We start from the raw sequence: 15,808 nt of genomic DNA on the forward strand, positions 1-15,808 counted from the left end.
TTATTCCCTCCTACTTCCTTTCCCTAAGAGGGGAAAACAGGTGCTAGACATTTTGGCATGTCATAACAAGTCAGACACACAGGTGCACTTCACACCTCTGGCTTTGCTCATGCTGGCTCATTAAGACACTATCAACAAGTCCAGATAATCAGGAACTATTTTGACAATCTACAAAGGGATTAAGTAATTTTTTTTTCAAAGGAAAAACGTCAAAACATTTTTGCTTTGGAAATTTCAATGGTGAGGATTTGCTGCTTGGATTTGTCTCTATAAATGTAAATGAAATGTCTTTGGGTTTTGGTCTGTCAATTAGACAAAACAAGCAATTTCAAGACATGACTCTGGCCACTGAAAAGACATGACTGAATTTTTATCGTCCAAATGATTCATGGACATTTAGACAATAGTACATATTGATCTGAAGCCATAGAAGTGCAGTTTAGCACTTTGTTTTTTTTACAATATGAAATAACCTTCATTCCAATCCTCATCCATTTCCAATAGCCATTACACTTTGTACCAATTCTATCACCATACCAACCTCAGGCTGCATTTACTAATCCATGATTAATCCTCTTCAACTGCATTGGTGTAAACATGCACAATGCCTCAGTCCAGTCATTGCAGGCCAGGGCAATGGGGCAATGCAGTAATGCCTCCTCCCCCAAATTCCCTTCTGGAATAATCCATAACACAGTGGGAATAAGGTCGTGCTAACACTGGAGACTGGGTGAGGCTGAAAAAAAAAAACGCTTATAGTATCACCCAGTATGCTGCAGCCATGTGCTGTCCTGCCATATCATCTTCCAGACAGATACACACTTAATACACATACAGACATAGCTAGACACATATGCAGTAACATACACTCGAGCATGTGTGTGTATTTATCCTAATTAAATGCTGGTTGCTTTCGCTAATTTTGAGAAGTTTGTGAAATTCCATATTGAGGTGAGCAGCCGGCAAAATGCAATCTGACATTTGACATCCGGCCGTGAGTGAATGGACGAGTCAGTGTGGAACCAGCGCTATAATTAGAGATGGGGAGAGAGGGAGAGAGATGGACAGATATACAGTATATCTGCCTAGCAACAGTGCAAACAGCGCCGGGGAGGAGGAGAGAGGCGTGGGGGGGGCATGTCTGCAGAGCAAGCTGGATGGAGTGCAGACACACGGAAAACATGTGCTTTTTTTCTCCTTTTTTTACATGCATTATTTATTTGAGCTGGCATTTTTAATGCTCTTTAATATCATGTAGCTACATACTGAGGCATTTAGATTCCATCAGCCCTATAATCTCAAAACAAGGGCAGAGACCACCGTCAACAGATATATCCGCTATTTCAAAGCAATTACCTTCGATTTACAGTTATAGAATTTGTCTCAAATTACATTTCTAATAGGCAGCGGACTGACTTGTAAGACATAAGTATAATTGATAAGAGAATTAAAGGATAGTTCCTATTTAGCTTCTATTTTGGAAAATGATTTGCTGTGTTTTGTGAAATAGACATACAAATAAACACCACTTTGGTTGTTCCTTTTTTTAGCTCAACAACAGTGGCTCTTGAATGGGTCAAAGGAACCCGAAAGGCATACGCAAACAACGTGCAGCCAAATCCATAGTGCCTGTTATTATGTTGTGCTGACGGAGTTTCCATCAAACACAGCACCAGCGCAGAAGGGTGCTGAATGTATCACACTGTCATGATGGAGCGAGACGTGACATGATTTACCGTTGCTGTGCCTGTCAAAGCAACACAACAGTTGCTAGGGTGACAAAGGGACATTGAAAAACCATAATAAGGGTTGTTATCTCTCTGCAGCCTATTCCCGACAACACCCCATTCACCTGGAGTGAGCACATTGACATATTTTCTTTTCATGTCATTTTTTTACTCTCCTCCTTTACGCTGGTGCACTCCTCTCGTGCCACTCCGAGTCAAAACAAGGGCAATGGCCGCATTAAGGAAAAAGCATGCTTGTTTCTGGTGACTGGCTCTGCTTCATGCTTACGTCCCGGGGGGGTAATGATTTACGACCATTAGAGATGAAGAGGGGATAGTAGTAACAAGAGCAGAAAAAGCACTCTGCTGGATTGAATGGTGTACTGTATACTGGATGACCCTTAGGTTGGTCCTTAAAGGCAGAGTGTGTCATTGAAATATAATGGGAATGGCACAGTACGCTGCGTTCTTAAGATAGATACTGTTAAAGAAATATCTGACCAGGCTGCACTCTTTGTCCCCACAGAAATCTATCAAAGAAGTATCAACCCAAGAAGAACTCACGGGAAGAGGAGGAGAGCAAGTAAGTTAAATAATATTTCTTAGAAATTAAAGGAATATTTATATATTTTGGAAAATACAAACATAGATATTTACTTTCTGGTTGTGTGATATAGTCCGGCACACATAACATAAATCTAAAAACCTCAAATTGATGTTCTTACATGTTGGTTTGTGTATAATTAAAAAAAAGAAGAGAAATAATGTGGATAAGTGTGCTTCAGAGGTGTTGGTAGGCAGAACCTGTTATCGTTGGACAGGTTCAGGTTTGCTGCCTCTTGTCTTTAAGTTAAGCTAAGCTAACTGGATCCTAACTATAGCTTTGTAGTTGATATGACAGATATGAGAGAGGTATTAATCTTCTCAGCCTTACATCTCCAGCAGAAAACAAATAAGTGTATTTCCCAACATGTAAAACCTTCAAAATGCTTTTGAAACTATATTCAAACCTACAATACTATTAACATCTATTTTATTAATGATTTGACTGTGGCATCATTTCTTTCCTCTGACGTTGATTCCTGTCCTTCTCCAGGTACAGCTTCTGTCGAGCCTTCTTGACGACGCTCAACGAGTTAAACGACTACGCGGGTCAACACGAGGTCATAGCGGAGAACCTGTCGTCTCAAATCATCACCGAGCTCTCGCGCTACCTGCAGGAGGTCAAAGCCGAGAGAAAATCGGTCAGTGGCACACTCTTTCTGTATCCCGGTTTATTTCAAATTTATCATTTCAATTTTGTCCACACATCATCTTGATATTCTCCCCCCATACCAATGCTTTTAAATGCAACATTTCCTTCCAGACAGTAAGACAGGGATTTCCGTGACAGGAAACAGACACCACTGCCCCCCACAAGATTAATTAAGCAGCCCATTCATTTTGTATAATCTATTTTGCACAAACTTAGATCATCGCAGTTTCGCAGAGTAAATATAAATACGCCGAAAGACCAGAACGTGACCTGACTTGAGCCACGAGTTCCTTTTTATAGAAAGAAGAAAGTCAGTCTCTCTTTCATTACAGGCCTATTTCATCCTCTTAAACCAACTTACGAAATAATAGTTTCACCCAGCGCTATTCTTAAACGCTCAAGTCACTTTCTTCTTTCGCCAATGTAAAGCGATTTGAAAGTGCAGTTGACCTGCAAGCGCTTGAATCAGAGATAACAACAACGTGGTGCCTATTAAAACCATAGAGTCGGTAGAGGAGCAGACAGATAGAGAGAGAGAGAGAGAAAGAAAGAGAGAGAGAGAGCTACCCAGCTGGAAAAAAAGCACTTTTTGAAAAATCTGCCATGGACTCTTGTCACGGAAGTCCAGCTGAGGGAAGTGGAGTGGAAAAACCAAAAAACCAGAAGGCTGCTCAGAGGCAAAGTGACCCCTTTATAGACTATACTGTATGTTCCCGTGCACTGGTGTTGCCTCATGCTCTACTCTAATGAAATACAGGAAGCTGTGGGTCATTTAATTAGTGATCAGTTTTGAACTTTGTTTTTGATTTTTTTTTTTATAAATTACAAATATTTTTTGGGTGATATAAACTTTTTTTCAACATACCAAGCATAGAGTTGAAATGGGTAGAGAGAAGTGGGAAGACGTGCAGTATTGGTCCCGGGTGGGAGTTGAACCTGGGTCATCTGCGACAAGAACTTCTGCCCAAATGGTACATGCTCTACCAGTGAGCCACCGGGGCACTCCCAAGTTCTGAATTTTAACTTTTATTTTAATTGCAGCTAATATAGAAATAAAGAGAATTTCCAGTGCATCTGAAGGGGGAATCATACACCCACTCAAAGCCTGTTTTACTCTTTTAGTTTTTAGCGTTTAGCTTGGTTTGGTTTGACTTGGCCGGGGCATTCGTCTCTCCAGTGTCCAGATGGAACGTCCTTGGAGAATGCCCGGCTTCCCCCGTGGCTGCAGGATGTCACTCTGACAACACTCTTCCTCTTTATTTCTCTGACCGTTTCCTTTTCTTTTCCTCCCTTGTATTTATAAATCTCTGTTGCTCTCCATTCTGTCAATATCATTATCCATCTCCCCATGGAGTCTCCAACACAATCTTTGACCCCTCCAATGGATTCTCAGTGTACTCAGCATCTTGTATTATGAATAGTTTGTCATGTGTCTGCCTCTCTAGACTAAATAACTTGTGTCTTTATTTGGACAGTGTTCGGGGGGGGGTTTCCCTTTCATAGCACAAGCCTATCATTTACAGTATCTCTTCCAAACAGAGGATCACTTCATCTAAAGGCAATGAGCAAATCTTTTCTTAATTGCATTCAGAACAGTGTCCTTGTCCTCATGAATGTAGCCTTTATTTATTTATAACTCAGAAGCACTCTTGAAAGGGAAAGGGACTTTCATCAAAATTGGCTCTTAGACTTGACAGGAAAACATTCATGAATTCCTAGTAAGTCTGTCATTTACACTATTAGAGTGTTTCTTATCAGGGGGATTCGATCATAGCTATGATTAGTTATATTCTGAAGATCACTTTGCAAAGCAGTGACTTTCCCAGCCAGCTTCCCACCTTCCTGCTCTCTGGTTTCATTCACATGAATTTTTCAGCAGCACTCTGCGTCCTCTTTGTTGTAGCAGTTTGATTTGTTTCTGTGTCAGACAAAGCTGTACAGGCCGACCCAGACAGTGGGATTAGGTGAGAGTCAGGGCCCGCCCCTTTCCCTGGGTTTATACAGGGAGCTTATTGGACAGGTAGAATCCACACTGCAAAACCATAAGGAGAAAAACAATTCAAATACCTCATTAGTTTCTCATGTGGGGCTGTTTTGTTACTCTGGTTTCCCAGAGAGGACCTCTTGCTAAGCTCAGCTTGGGGTGGCACGGGAGGCGAGGCCAAGAATGTTGTCTGGAGGGATTTTATTCAAGGGCTGGAACCTGTTTTTGTCTCTTTCTGGGTCAGACTACTCGATTTAATGTGTTGTGGAAAAAAAATTCATACAATGTTAAAATGAAAAATTTAGGAAGATTTCAACGCAACTGTCAGCACAACATTTTTGAGTTTTGAAGCTAAACTAAATCCCTTCCATTTTAAGGTAAATTGCCTACATTTGAACCAACTCGTTTTGTTTAGATAACTCATTCATATGTAATACAAATCCATCTTTCATATGTTTATTTAAAACTTCAATACTTCAACAATAAAAGTTGTGCCAACTCCTTCTATGTCATACAAATAACAAACCAGACCAAGTCGGTCAACCCGTCAAACATTAAACGGTGGTCAAACTGTCTGCAAAACTTTCTGAACGTTTACTTTTTAGAATTTTTTGTATATAGAACCCACACCTTTTAAGTTACATTAGTGTACATAATACATATAAATGATAAGATATCTCAATGCAGGCAGGTTTCCTTAGAACCTATGTGTTTAAATTCGCCCTAAAACACAGTTGCCTTGAACATTTTAGTTTTTCCTAACTTTTTCATTTTTACCATGTACATTTGATGTCAAAATATAAAGGCACATAAGAAGAAATGTCCTGATACATATAATGACCTGATAGTTTTAATTGGCCAGGCGTTGCTTGTTTGTGGCTTAATAGCATAACAGGCAATGATGGAGGGCAGGGTTAATATGGGATGAGGAGCCTTAAGTCTCACTGTGCTGCGATTGTGCTGAAGAAGCATAGAGCTGACCTCACCAGGCCAGGTGTCCTCTCTAATGAGGACATATAAAGACCCTTAAACGCTCCTCCAGAGACTGCACATTCACTGTTACACTTGTAACATTTATTAACATCACTATTCTATACTCGCTGTATACATCCACATTAATGGGTTAGTTCAGAGTGTGCCCCTTCAACCAGCTGGAAAAAAAAATTAAAAGAACACATCTTATTCTATATAAAATAGGCATTATATTAAGCTCAGTCAGCCCAAAAAAAGAATACGCCTTAAATCATCTTTAGGTGTTACTGTCCCCATTTCTCTCTTGGAGGTGGAGAGGAGAGTGTAAAGGCAATGTGTCTCTGCGGAGTGGCCTCACATACCTTCTGGTGTTGAGTGGAATGACACACAGGCAGGAGGGAGGGCCACTTGAGCCAGAAAGCAATATCTTCCCCTCTGTTTGAACCAGGGCCTAATGGTCTGAACAGAATACAGGTCTCAGTGGAGCTTTTCACGAGGTTTGATCATCTCTCTCTCTCTCTCTCTCTCTCTCTCTCTCTCTCTCTCCAATGACTTGTGGCTATATTTTCTAGTGCCTGATGATTATATATGTGTTGACAAGTGTTCAGGACTGCAGGTGCACATTCCTGTGAACCAAGTCACGTCAATGAGCGACTACACACATCAGTCTGTATGTGCACACAGATGTACGGAACATGTGCCTCAGTCGTTTCACATGAGCACACTCATAAAAAGATATAATTCAAGTGGTGGAGCGGAGTTTTTTTTTATGTCTCTTATTCGTCCCACAAGCAAATGGTGTTTTCCCTTCAGGTTTTGTTTTGATCAAAAGTGTAGTTTATGAATATATACAGGTCCTTCTCATATAATTAGCATATTGTGATAAAGTTGATTATTTTCCATAATGTAATGATAATAATTGAACTTTCATATATTTTAGATTCAATGCACACCAACTGAAATATTTCAGGTCTTTTGTTGTTTTAATACTGATGATTTTGGCATACAGCTCATGAAAACCCCAAATTCCTATCTCAAAAAATTTGCATATTTCATCCGACCAATAAAAGAAAAGTGTTTTTAATACAAAAAAGTCAACCTTCAAATAATTATGTTCAGTTATGCACTCAATACTTGGTCGGGAATCCTTTCGCAGAAATGACTGCTTCAATGCGGCGTGGCATGGAGGCAATCAGCCTGTGGCACTGCTGAGGTGTTATGGAGGCCCAGGATGCTTCGATAGCGGCCTTAAGCTCATCCACAGTGTTGGGTCTGGTGTCTCTCAACTTCCTCTTCACAATATCCCACAGATTCTCTATGGGGTTCAGGTCAGGAGAGTTGGCAGGCCAATTGAGCACAGTAATACCATGGTCAGTAAACCATTTACCAGTGGTTTTGGCACTGTGAGCAGGTGCCAGGTCTTGTTGAAAAATGAAATCTTCATCTCCATAAAGCTTTTCAGCAGATGGAAGCATGAAGTGCTCCAAAATCTCCTGATAGCTAGCTGCATTGACCCTGCCTTTGATAAAACACAGTGGACCAACACCAGCAGCTGACATGGCACCCCAGACCATCACTGACTGTGGGTACTTGACACTGGACTTCAGGCATTTTGGCATTTCCTTCTCCCCAGTCTTCCTCCAGACTCCGAATGACATGCAAAATTTGCTTTCATCCGAAAAAAGTACTTTGGACCACTGAGCAACAGTCCAGTGCTGCTTCTCTGTAGCCCAGGTCAGGCGCTTCTGCCGCTGTTTCTGGTTCAAAAGTGGCTTGACCTGGGGAATGCGGCACCTGTAGCCCATTTCCTGCACACGCCTGTGCACGGTGGCTCTGGATGTTTCTACTCCAGACTCAGTCCACTGCTTCCGCAGGTCCCCCAAGGTCTGGAATCGGCCCTTCTCCACAATCCCCCTCAGGGTCCGGTCACCTCTTCTGGTTGTGCAGCGTTTTCTGCCACACTTTTTCCTTCCCACAGACTTCCCACTGAGGTGCCTTGATACAGCACTCTGGGAACAGCCTATTCGCTCCGAAATTTCTTTCTGTGTCTTACCCTCTTAATTGAGGGTGTCAATGATGGCCTTCTGGACAGCAATCAGGTCGGCAGTCTTACCCATGATTGCGGTTTTGAGTAATGAACCAGGCTGGGAGTTTTTAAAAGCCTCAGGAATCTTTTGCAGGTGTTTAGAGTTAATTAGTTGATTCAGATGATTAGGTTAAGAGCTCGTTTAGAGTACCTTTTCATGATATGCTAATTTTTTGAGATAGGAATTTGGGGTTTTCATGAGCTGTATGCCAAAATCATCAGTATTAAAACAACAAAAGACCTGAAATATTTCAGTTGGTGTGCAATGAATCTAAAATATATGAAAGTTCAATTATTATCATTACATTATGGAAAATAATCAACTTTATCACAATATGCTAATTATATGAGAAGGACCTGTATATGTAGTAGTTACAGCTTGTGGTTGTAATGCCACACGCAGCCCCATCAAAAGTGTGTCTGGATCACCTCAACTTAGTATGGTACGAGGGGTAGACTAGAAAGTAGAGAGGCTGGTAAAGTAGATAGCAGTTGGTAGCCATTGTAGTTTTTGCATGCAACACCCACACACGCCTGTTAAAGTAGTAGTAGTGTGTGTGTGTGTGTGTGTGTGTGTGTGTGTGTGTGTGTGTGTGTGTGTACAGAGAAAGAATATCAATTAACCTCATTATATTATTATCATTTATTTCAGTTTTTTCATTAATGTCTGGTTTTGTGTTATGGTACCTGGAGGGAGTCCAGTGGTCTGTGTTGTACATAAGAGCAGGAATTCCTTTGTTATTAAATGGTAGTCATAGCGCAGCAGGGAGCCGCCCCTGTGTCACATTTTTCAGTAAATATTAATACTACTGTTTCTCATCTACTGTGCAGGGACGGTTTGTGATCATATTTTCCAATCCCACTTAACAGTACATGGTATATATTATAAAGATAAAGAATTTGTAAGCGTGTTAAGTCCAGCTTTCCTTCTTTTGTCTCCGTCTCTGTCTCTTTCCCTTTGTCTCTCTCTGTCTCTCTCTCTCTCTCTCTCTCTCTCTCTCTCTCTCTCTCTCTCTGTCTCTCTCTCACTGTGTCTTTCAAATGACTGTGGTAAACTGAGAGTGGCAGCTTCAGGTCACGGACCTGTTGAAGTACCCCAGATGTCCCTGACAGGGCCAGCAGCAGTCACATGCTGTTACTGAGAGGGACGTGTGGGAGGAAAATGTTGTGTGTGTGTGTGTGTGTTTGCTAGTGATGCACCAATCCACTGTTTTTCAGTTCCTATCCGATTCCGATATTTGGCGATGTCGGCCGATTCCAATACTGTCCGATGTCATTATACTTTTTTTTTTGGTGCTGATATTATATGTAAGGTCATACAGGCTGTGTGTGTGTGTGTGTGTGTGTGTGTGTGTGTGTGTGTGTGTGTATGTGTGTGTGTGTGTGTGTGCTGCTCATGAGGGCTGGCAGCTTATCTCTGCAGTCACACAGAGATACACTTCAGAACATCTGCCTGGATGAGCAGCATTGACACCTGCATCAATACAAATTTGCTTTAGTCATAAACAAGAATGCGGTCCTTTTTATATATCGTGTTTGAAGCCATCATGTTTGAAAGCGAAATAGCAAAAGGCAAACATTGGCGTGGTGTCATCCCCCCAGCCGGATCCTGTGAATCTGACGAAGATGTTTGGAGAACGGGTGTCAGGCGTGGTTTGTGTTATCTCTGCAGTGATGGAAGATTTGTTGATGCAGCAGAAGGCTTTTTTTTGTTGCTATTTTCTCAGATATGTTGTTATGGAGACAAATATTTGGTGTAGAGAATGCTAGTCCACAGCAACAGTGACGTCAGCCTGTCTGTTGGTGTGTGTGTGTGTGTGTGTGTGTGTGTGTGTGTGTGTGTGTGAAAAAAGGCTTCAAGGTATCTTTCCCTGTATCTTATCGTCATTTCAGTGAGACATACTTTCAAATTTCATCACTGAATACATTTTGTTTTTATCAAAGAGGAATTTGAAGGTCAGGGTCAGTTACAAAACGGTTGATTATGCATCAGTTCCAAAAAGACTTGAGCCCCACCCCCCCCCCCCCCCCCACACACACACACACAATGTCCCCTTTTTCTGTTAGAGCTCAAATACTTCCTCTGAAACACTGGAGCACTTCCTTAATTCTCCTCAGCTTCCCTCCAAACTGAAGAAGTGCGACTACCTGAGGTGAACCAGGGCGCATTCTCACTAACTAATCTCTCACGTCCACCGTCATTCAGGTGAGGCGTGAGATTCACCTTTTAAAGGCCCTCCTGCGTCAGTGTTAATTCCACATCTCTAGCTTGGGTTGAGTTAGGAATTCAAGAGAAGTACAACAAGGCTTTCTGTTCTGTGTAATGGCCCGGGCCCGTTTATTGAAAGCCATGCATCGATATTCAGCTCAGCTACTGATCCTTGGCTCCCGCAGTAACCATGGGGACACCTCATTGATAGTCAAGTCTCTGAGTCATTTTCATTTCATTGTTTTTTTGGGATTCTTTGGCGGATTCTAGTCACCGCAGGCAATCGAGGAATTATGTGTACGCTTTATAAGTGATCACAATCTAATTTAAAAACAAAAAAAGGTTTAGGAATGGTGTCCAATGTTTCCAGGGGAGATGGCAGTCATCCACAAACAGAGAGCTGTGGAGAGATGTGATCCGCCTCCTGGCCAAGTGTCCCTGTCTCCCTGGAGGGACACAGGCCAAGTGAGGACATTAACTAAACCACACAGTGTATGTGTATGTGCTGCTGTGTGGGTTCAGAGCAGCAGCTGCCACCTAGCCTAGTCTGATACGCCCCACTCTACTTGGCACTGCCAAAATCCATTGAGACATGTCTGCCTCCCACTGAGATTAACTGGCTCCTCGTATACGCTTGTTTTTATCTCTTGGTATGTTCACTGTTGCAAGTCCAGTCATTGTTCTAACTTTTATCATTTCGCCTTTTCCTGCTTCTTTTTCTACCTTCTCATCTAACAGTTGTTACTGTTATATTCTGGATATTTTTGGCCAATAATAACAAACTTATAAAACTAAACTATTAATATTTGTTTCAGTAGAACGGTCAGTTATTCTGACAGTATTAAAGTCACAGTACATGTGTGTTCTTTCTTCAACAATAGAGCTAAATGCTGACAATGACTATGTTAACATCCTGATGTAAAAACATGTGTATTGTTCAACTCATTGCAGTGGGCTGACATGCTAACATTTGCTAATAAGCGCAAAAAACAAAAGTAAAGCTCCAGCATTTGTTTTGCTCTACTGAAGAGAGACTGCCTCTCTTCAGTCATTTCCTGTAGTCCTGCCTGTGACACACTAACAATGACTTGCTTGCAAACAGTACAAATCTACTGAGATGTGGAACACTGTGTCATCTGGTATTTAATTACCTACTCTCATCGACATTAGATCAACTGATATTTCAGTTTAAATGTCTATGTCTCTGGTCATAAAGCAGAGAATTTGATGAAAAGTGAATTTTTTTCTTTCTAAATATTACTTCTTAAAGAATTTAGACATCTCCTGTACTGAGATTATGTAATCAGTGCACCCTTAATGTATGCATGGAGGCCCGCCAAGCACAGGGGATGGTTTCATTTAACAACACAAACCTTGCCTTTGGCACTTTGCTCTTTATATAACATGTGACTTTGCTGCTTTATAACAAAAAACATTGTCTGTTTGGCCTTACCACACTGTTATTGTTCCCTTGGTTGTCATTGTCTCTTGATCTACAGAATGTTTAACCTTTTACATGTATGCATTTAACTTAGTATAAAGCCTTCATTCAGTTCATTTCTAGACAGAAATAGTAACATGTATGTCTAGAGCTGTGTTGGTGCACCTGTGTTGAACTGGTGGTTGATCTTTAATCAAATAGACGTAAAGCCATATGCTGGAGCTTGTACAAATCTCCTGTGGGGGTTATGTGGTCATCATTTTTGAATGTAGCTACAGTATAGTGTCTATTTGGATTTGCCCTACTTTCCCAGTTCACACTAATACCTCCCTGTCAGCGTGAGTAATATTCATAGGGTTTAATGGTATGGTCGGGAGTCTCGGTCCGACCGTTTCTAATTTATGATCCATGCTACTACTTCAAGGTCACTTCCACCTGTTTTTAAATCCCCTAAGCTTGTGAATAGCATGATACTATTTCTAATGTTTTTTTTTCTCCCCCTTTTCCCCAACTCTTCCGACAGCACTTCCATGATGGGCGTAAGGCACAGCAGCACATTGAGAGCTCGTGGAAACAGCTGGAAGGCGTAAGTAACCCTTATTAATGTGCAGCACGACCACAGTTGTTCATTAGTAGAAACTAGGACATGATAAACCGAATTTAAAATAATTCATGACTTACTTCTTCACTTAAGCTCCTCTGCAACTTCATATCTATAATAATTATTAAAAAACAAAAAACATGTAACTGTAGCAGTTAAGTTTTTAAATTGATCTAGATAATTAGATTGAAAATTGTGTTTATGGGTATTTTTTATTTGTATTTTTTCAGCATTTTTTTAATAAACAAATATACATATGCGTCAATGTTCATAATAGCTTTAAAGCCAAAAAATCAGTCGTCAACATCAGTGCCACATGATTCTGAAGCACATGCTGCAGTGGACACTTAAGCAGAGGCTGTGTGACTATGAAGTACATCATCATTAACACCGTGGGATCAAATTGGACTGTGTTTCTAAATGAAAAAAGCCCTGAGGGACCTGCTGTTCGCTCTCCACCAGAAGAACCCTCAATGTGCCATTTCTTGTTGTTAAAAACAAGGCAGCGGTTAGAAGTGTGGTATGAGTACACAGGAAAAAACTTGAACACCAAGATGGAATGATCATAGAAAAATATTGGTGGTTTAAAACTTACTGGCGCCTTAAATGAACTTATAATTGCATGATTTTATGTTATTTTCAGACAGAAAATACTGAAGTAGAGATAGGAATACAAAAGTAAGTTTCACTTGACCATCAGTTGTGCATCCTCCATAGTCGATAGTAGGCCAGGACTAACATTCATTTAATACACTTATCTTTTTAGAGGCCTACAGTAGATTTGAGCAAATCCAGGAGTGTCTGTTACATTCGTTGTATAGCGAAGGAACTGTAAAAGTGAGATTGCACAGAAAACCACTCCTTATCTCTGCCTGGCCCCTTTCGGCGGGGGAGAGTGTGTGCGAAATGAGTGTGTGAGCGAGAGAGATGCATAACATCCTTGTCCTCCTCAAAAAAACTTCTCTGAGCGTTCAATGATCCCATTGTGTGTGAGGCAGATAGGCGCAGTTCAGAGTGCACGGCTGGCCCAACAAACAGTGATTGTTCCGATAGAAGGGGTCGACAGAGGGGTTGGATGAATGCTTGTTTTTCCGTACACAAATGGCCACTATGAATATTTGTTTAATCTGCAGGCTGCAGACTGTTTAACTGCCCCCGGTGCTGTGTCAAATGGCATAAACTGACCCACAGTCACACACACACAATGCGCTGCCTGAAACCTATATGACGTATGTGTACATGTTATGACGTCCATTACTCATGCATAGCAGGAATTGTACTGATGCAACGTCCATGATTATATTAAAGGTGCACTGCACAGTTTCAAGGGAAGAGGATTTGTTTACATTTTCAAGGCTTGCAGGTGGTTTACAAAACTTATTTTCTCTACATGTAATTATTAGTATTGAAAAATTATATAATCTTAAATCAAAACAATTATTTTGAGGCACCTGGAACCAAATTTAAGAATAGAATATGTCTGTAAACAAAACAGTGCTGTTAACAACAATAGCGTAACAGTTACCTTTAAGGTTGCTTTCTAACTTAAAACAGCCTTCCATGGATCAAATTTACTAGTGAGGGAGGTTTGTTTATTCAGTTATAAGAAAATACTTTAGAAAATGTTCACTTCTCTGACATACCCAAAGTTACATGGTGCACCTTTTTAAATGTGTCTCTCTTTCTTTTTTCAGTGTAAAAGAAGGTTTGAGAGGGACTGCAAAGAGGCGGACAGAGCGCAGCAATACTTTGAGAAGATGGACGCTGACATTAACGTGACTAAGGCTGACGTGGAAAAGGTATGTGTCATCTCACTCCAGTGCAGCGGCCACCAATCACGCCAGCTTGTCTTGTGCACACAATCGCCTGGTCTTTTCTCACCCTCTCACCCAGCACCCTCCCCTTTCTCTCGCCATTTTCCTTTACATTTTATTCCCCCCTTTCAATGCCCCCTAAGCCCTGACTCCTCATTCCTCCGAGAGTTGGAAAACACAGTAAAAGATTGAGTGACCATGAGTTGGATGCCAGGGACTGCGTGTAAAAGCTGGCATTGTCTGGGCAGCACAGTGATCCGCTGCCTAACAAAGCTGATAGCAGCGCCCGGTCCTCATTATCATTGTAGAGCAGCACCAAACATTCTGCTGTGCTGTAACGGCCTCGGCAACAGAGAGGACTGTGTGTCCATGTTGGTGTGTATGTGTGTGTATGTGTGTGTGTCTGTCTGTACTGTATGTGTGTTGTGGTATGTACATACAGCTTTGCTTTATTTTTTTCATAGTTAAGAATCTTACAGGTGGAGTCAGCTATTCTGGTGAACCCTTGTCAAAATCACTTTGTCAAAATATCTCTTCACTATCCGCTACTGTGTGTGTGCGCTGAAAAAATCCAGTGTTAATCCGCAGCCTAGGCTCTGTAAACAGCACAAAAGTGATTTTGACAACAAGCGTTCTACAGAATGGCTGACTCCACCTTTTATGTAGTTTTTGTGATTAAACTGTACGTCCTCAACACATGCAGCCATCGTCTGCTTCTCAGGACTTGTATACCAGAGCCCCTTGGGCCATGTCGCTGATGTCATTTCCTGTTGTCACGACCAATTAAAAGAGCCCCTGAACAATTCCAGCCTCTAGCCCACACAGCTCCCACGCCCGCAAGGCATCATGGGTCAGCAGCAGCGCGTGCTCCTGCTGCAAACATCAGCTGCTGGAGCAGAGCTGGGGCTTCACAGTCGACACAGTTCAGAGCCGATTATTATGCAAATATAGGCCGGAATATAAAGAGCCTTTCTGCACTGTGGCCAGAGGGCTACAATAGGCTTAGGCTAACACTGAACCCAACTGGAAGGAACCCGGCACAGCAGCTTAAGAAACTACTGTCAAAAACAAGAGCGGCGTTGTGTCCCATTTTACAGTTGTTTCATTTATGGAAGAATGAAAGACTCTTTTAGCATTACACGGAATTCAGCGCTGTTTCTTTTTGCTCTTGTTTAGGTCGTATCGCTTGTTTGTGTAAAGCGATAATGTATAGAATGAGATTCTTCAACATGTTCCCACTCAACTCTAAAGGACAAATGAACGTATACATTTTTACTGAAAAAACAACAACAACAACAACAACTCTATTGACTTGAAGTTTCCATTCATGCCACAGAAATATAATTCAATTCAGTCCCAGTTGGTGCTTTAAGGATGCCTTGACAATTAAGACTTGTTGGAAAATACAGCAATTATCCTTGACGGTTAGATTTTCTGACAACATAGCTGTTGAATGTGAGGCTTTCAAATGATCTCACTCCCACAGCAAACTGAGTTTTCATGAGAACTCAATGTTTAGGAAGCATATCAAATGTACCATACTTTTTTTTTGAGCAAAGATATACAGTCCCTACAAGTTGATTTTCAAGCTGTAGTGCAATAAATGAAAGCTCATAGCAATGAAAATAGGAAATAAATCTATATGCCTTTAATGTTAACAGTAATGTGAACTATATGATAATTGTAGCAAACAGGCTTACACACACAAAACCATCCTTT

General features: G+C 41.2%; 1 protein-coding gene across 5 annotated transcripts in view; it reads left to right on the forward strand.

Annotated features, from left to right (window-relative positions):
* fnbp1b (formin binding protein 1b) overlaps positions 1-15,808 on the forward strand; it is a gene marked incomplete at its 3' end in the record, with an annotated part of 62,147 nt that overhangs the window by 23,215 nt on the left and 23,124 nt on the right. For all 5 annotated transcript variants that reach the window (XM_080046343.1, XM_080046342.1, XM_080046341.1 and 2 more), the window contains exons 3-6: positions 2,254-2,310; positions 2,824-2,971; positions 12,198-12,260; positions 13,970-14,074. In XM_080046343.1, coding sequence (XP_079902469.1) covers positions 2,254-2,310; positions 2,824-2,971; positions 12,198-12,260; positions 13,970-14,074 — 373 coding nt within the window. The remainder of the gene's footprint in view (positions 1-2,253; positions 2,311-2,823; positions 2,972-12,197; positions 12,261-13,969; positions 14,075-15,808) is intronic.

Source organism: Ammodytes marinus (assembly GCF_949987685.1).
Source record: "Ammodytes marinus genome assembly, chromosome: 18".
NCBI classification, from domain to species: domain Eukaryota; kingdom Metazoa; phylum Chordata; class Actinopteri; order Uranoscopiformes; family Ammodytidae; genus Ammodytes; species Ammodytes marinus.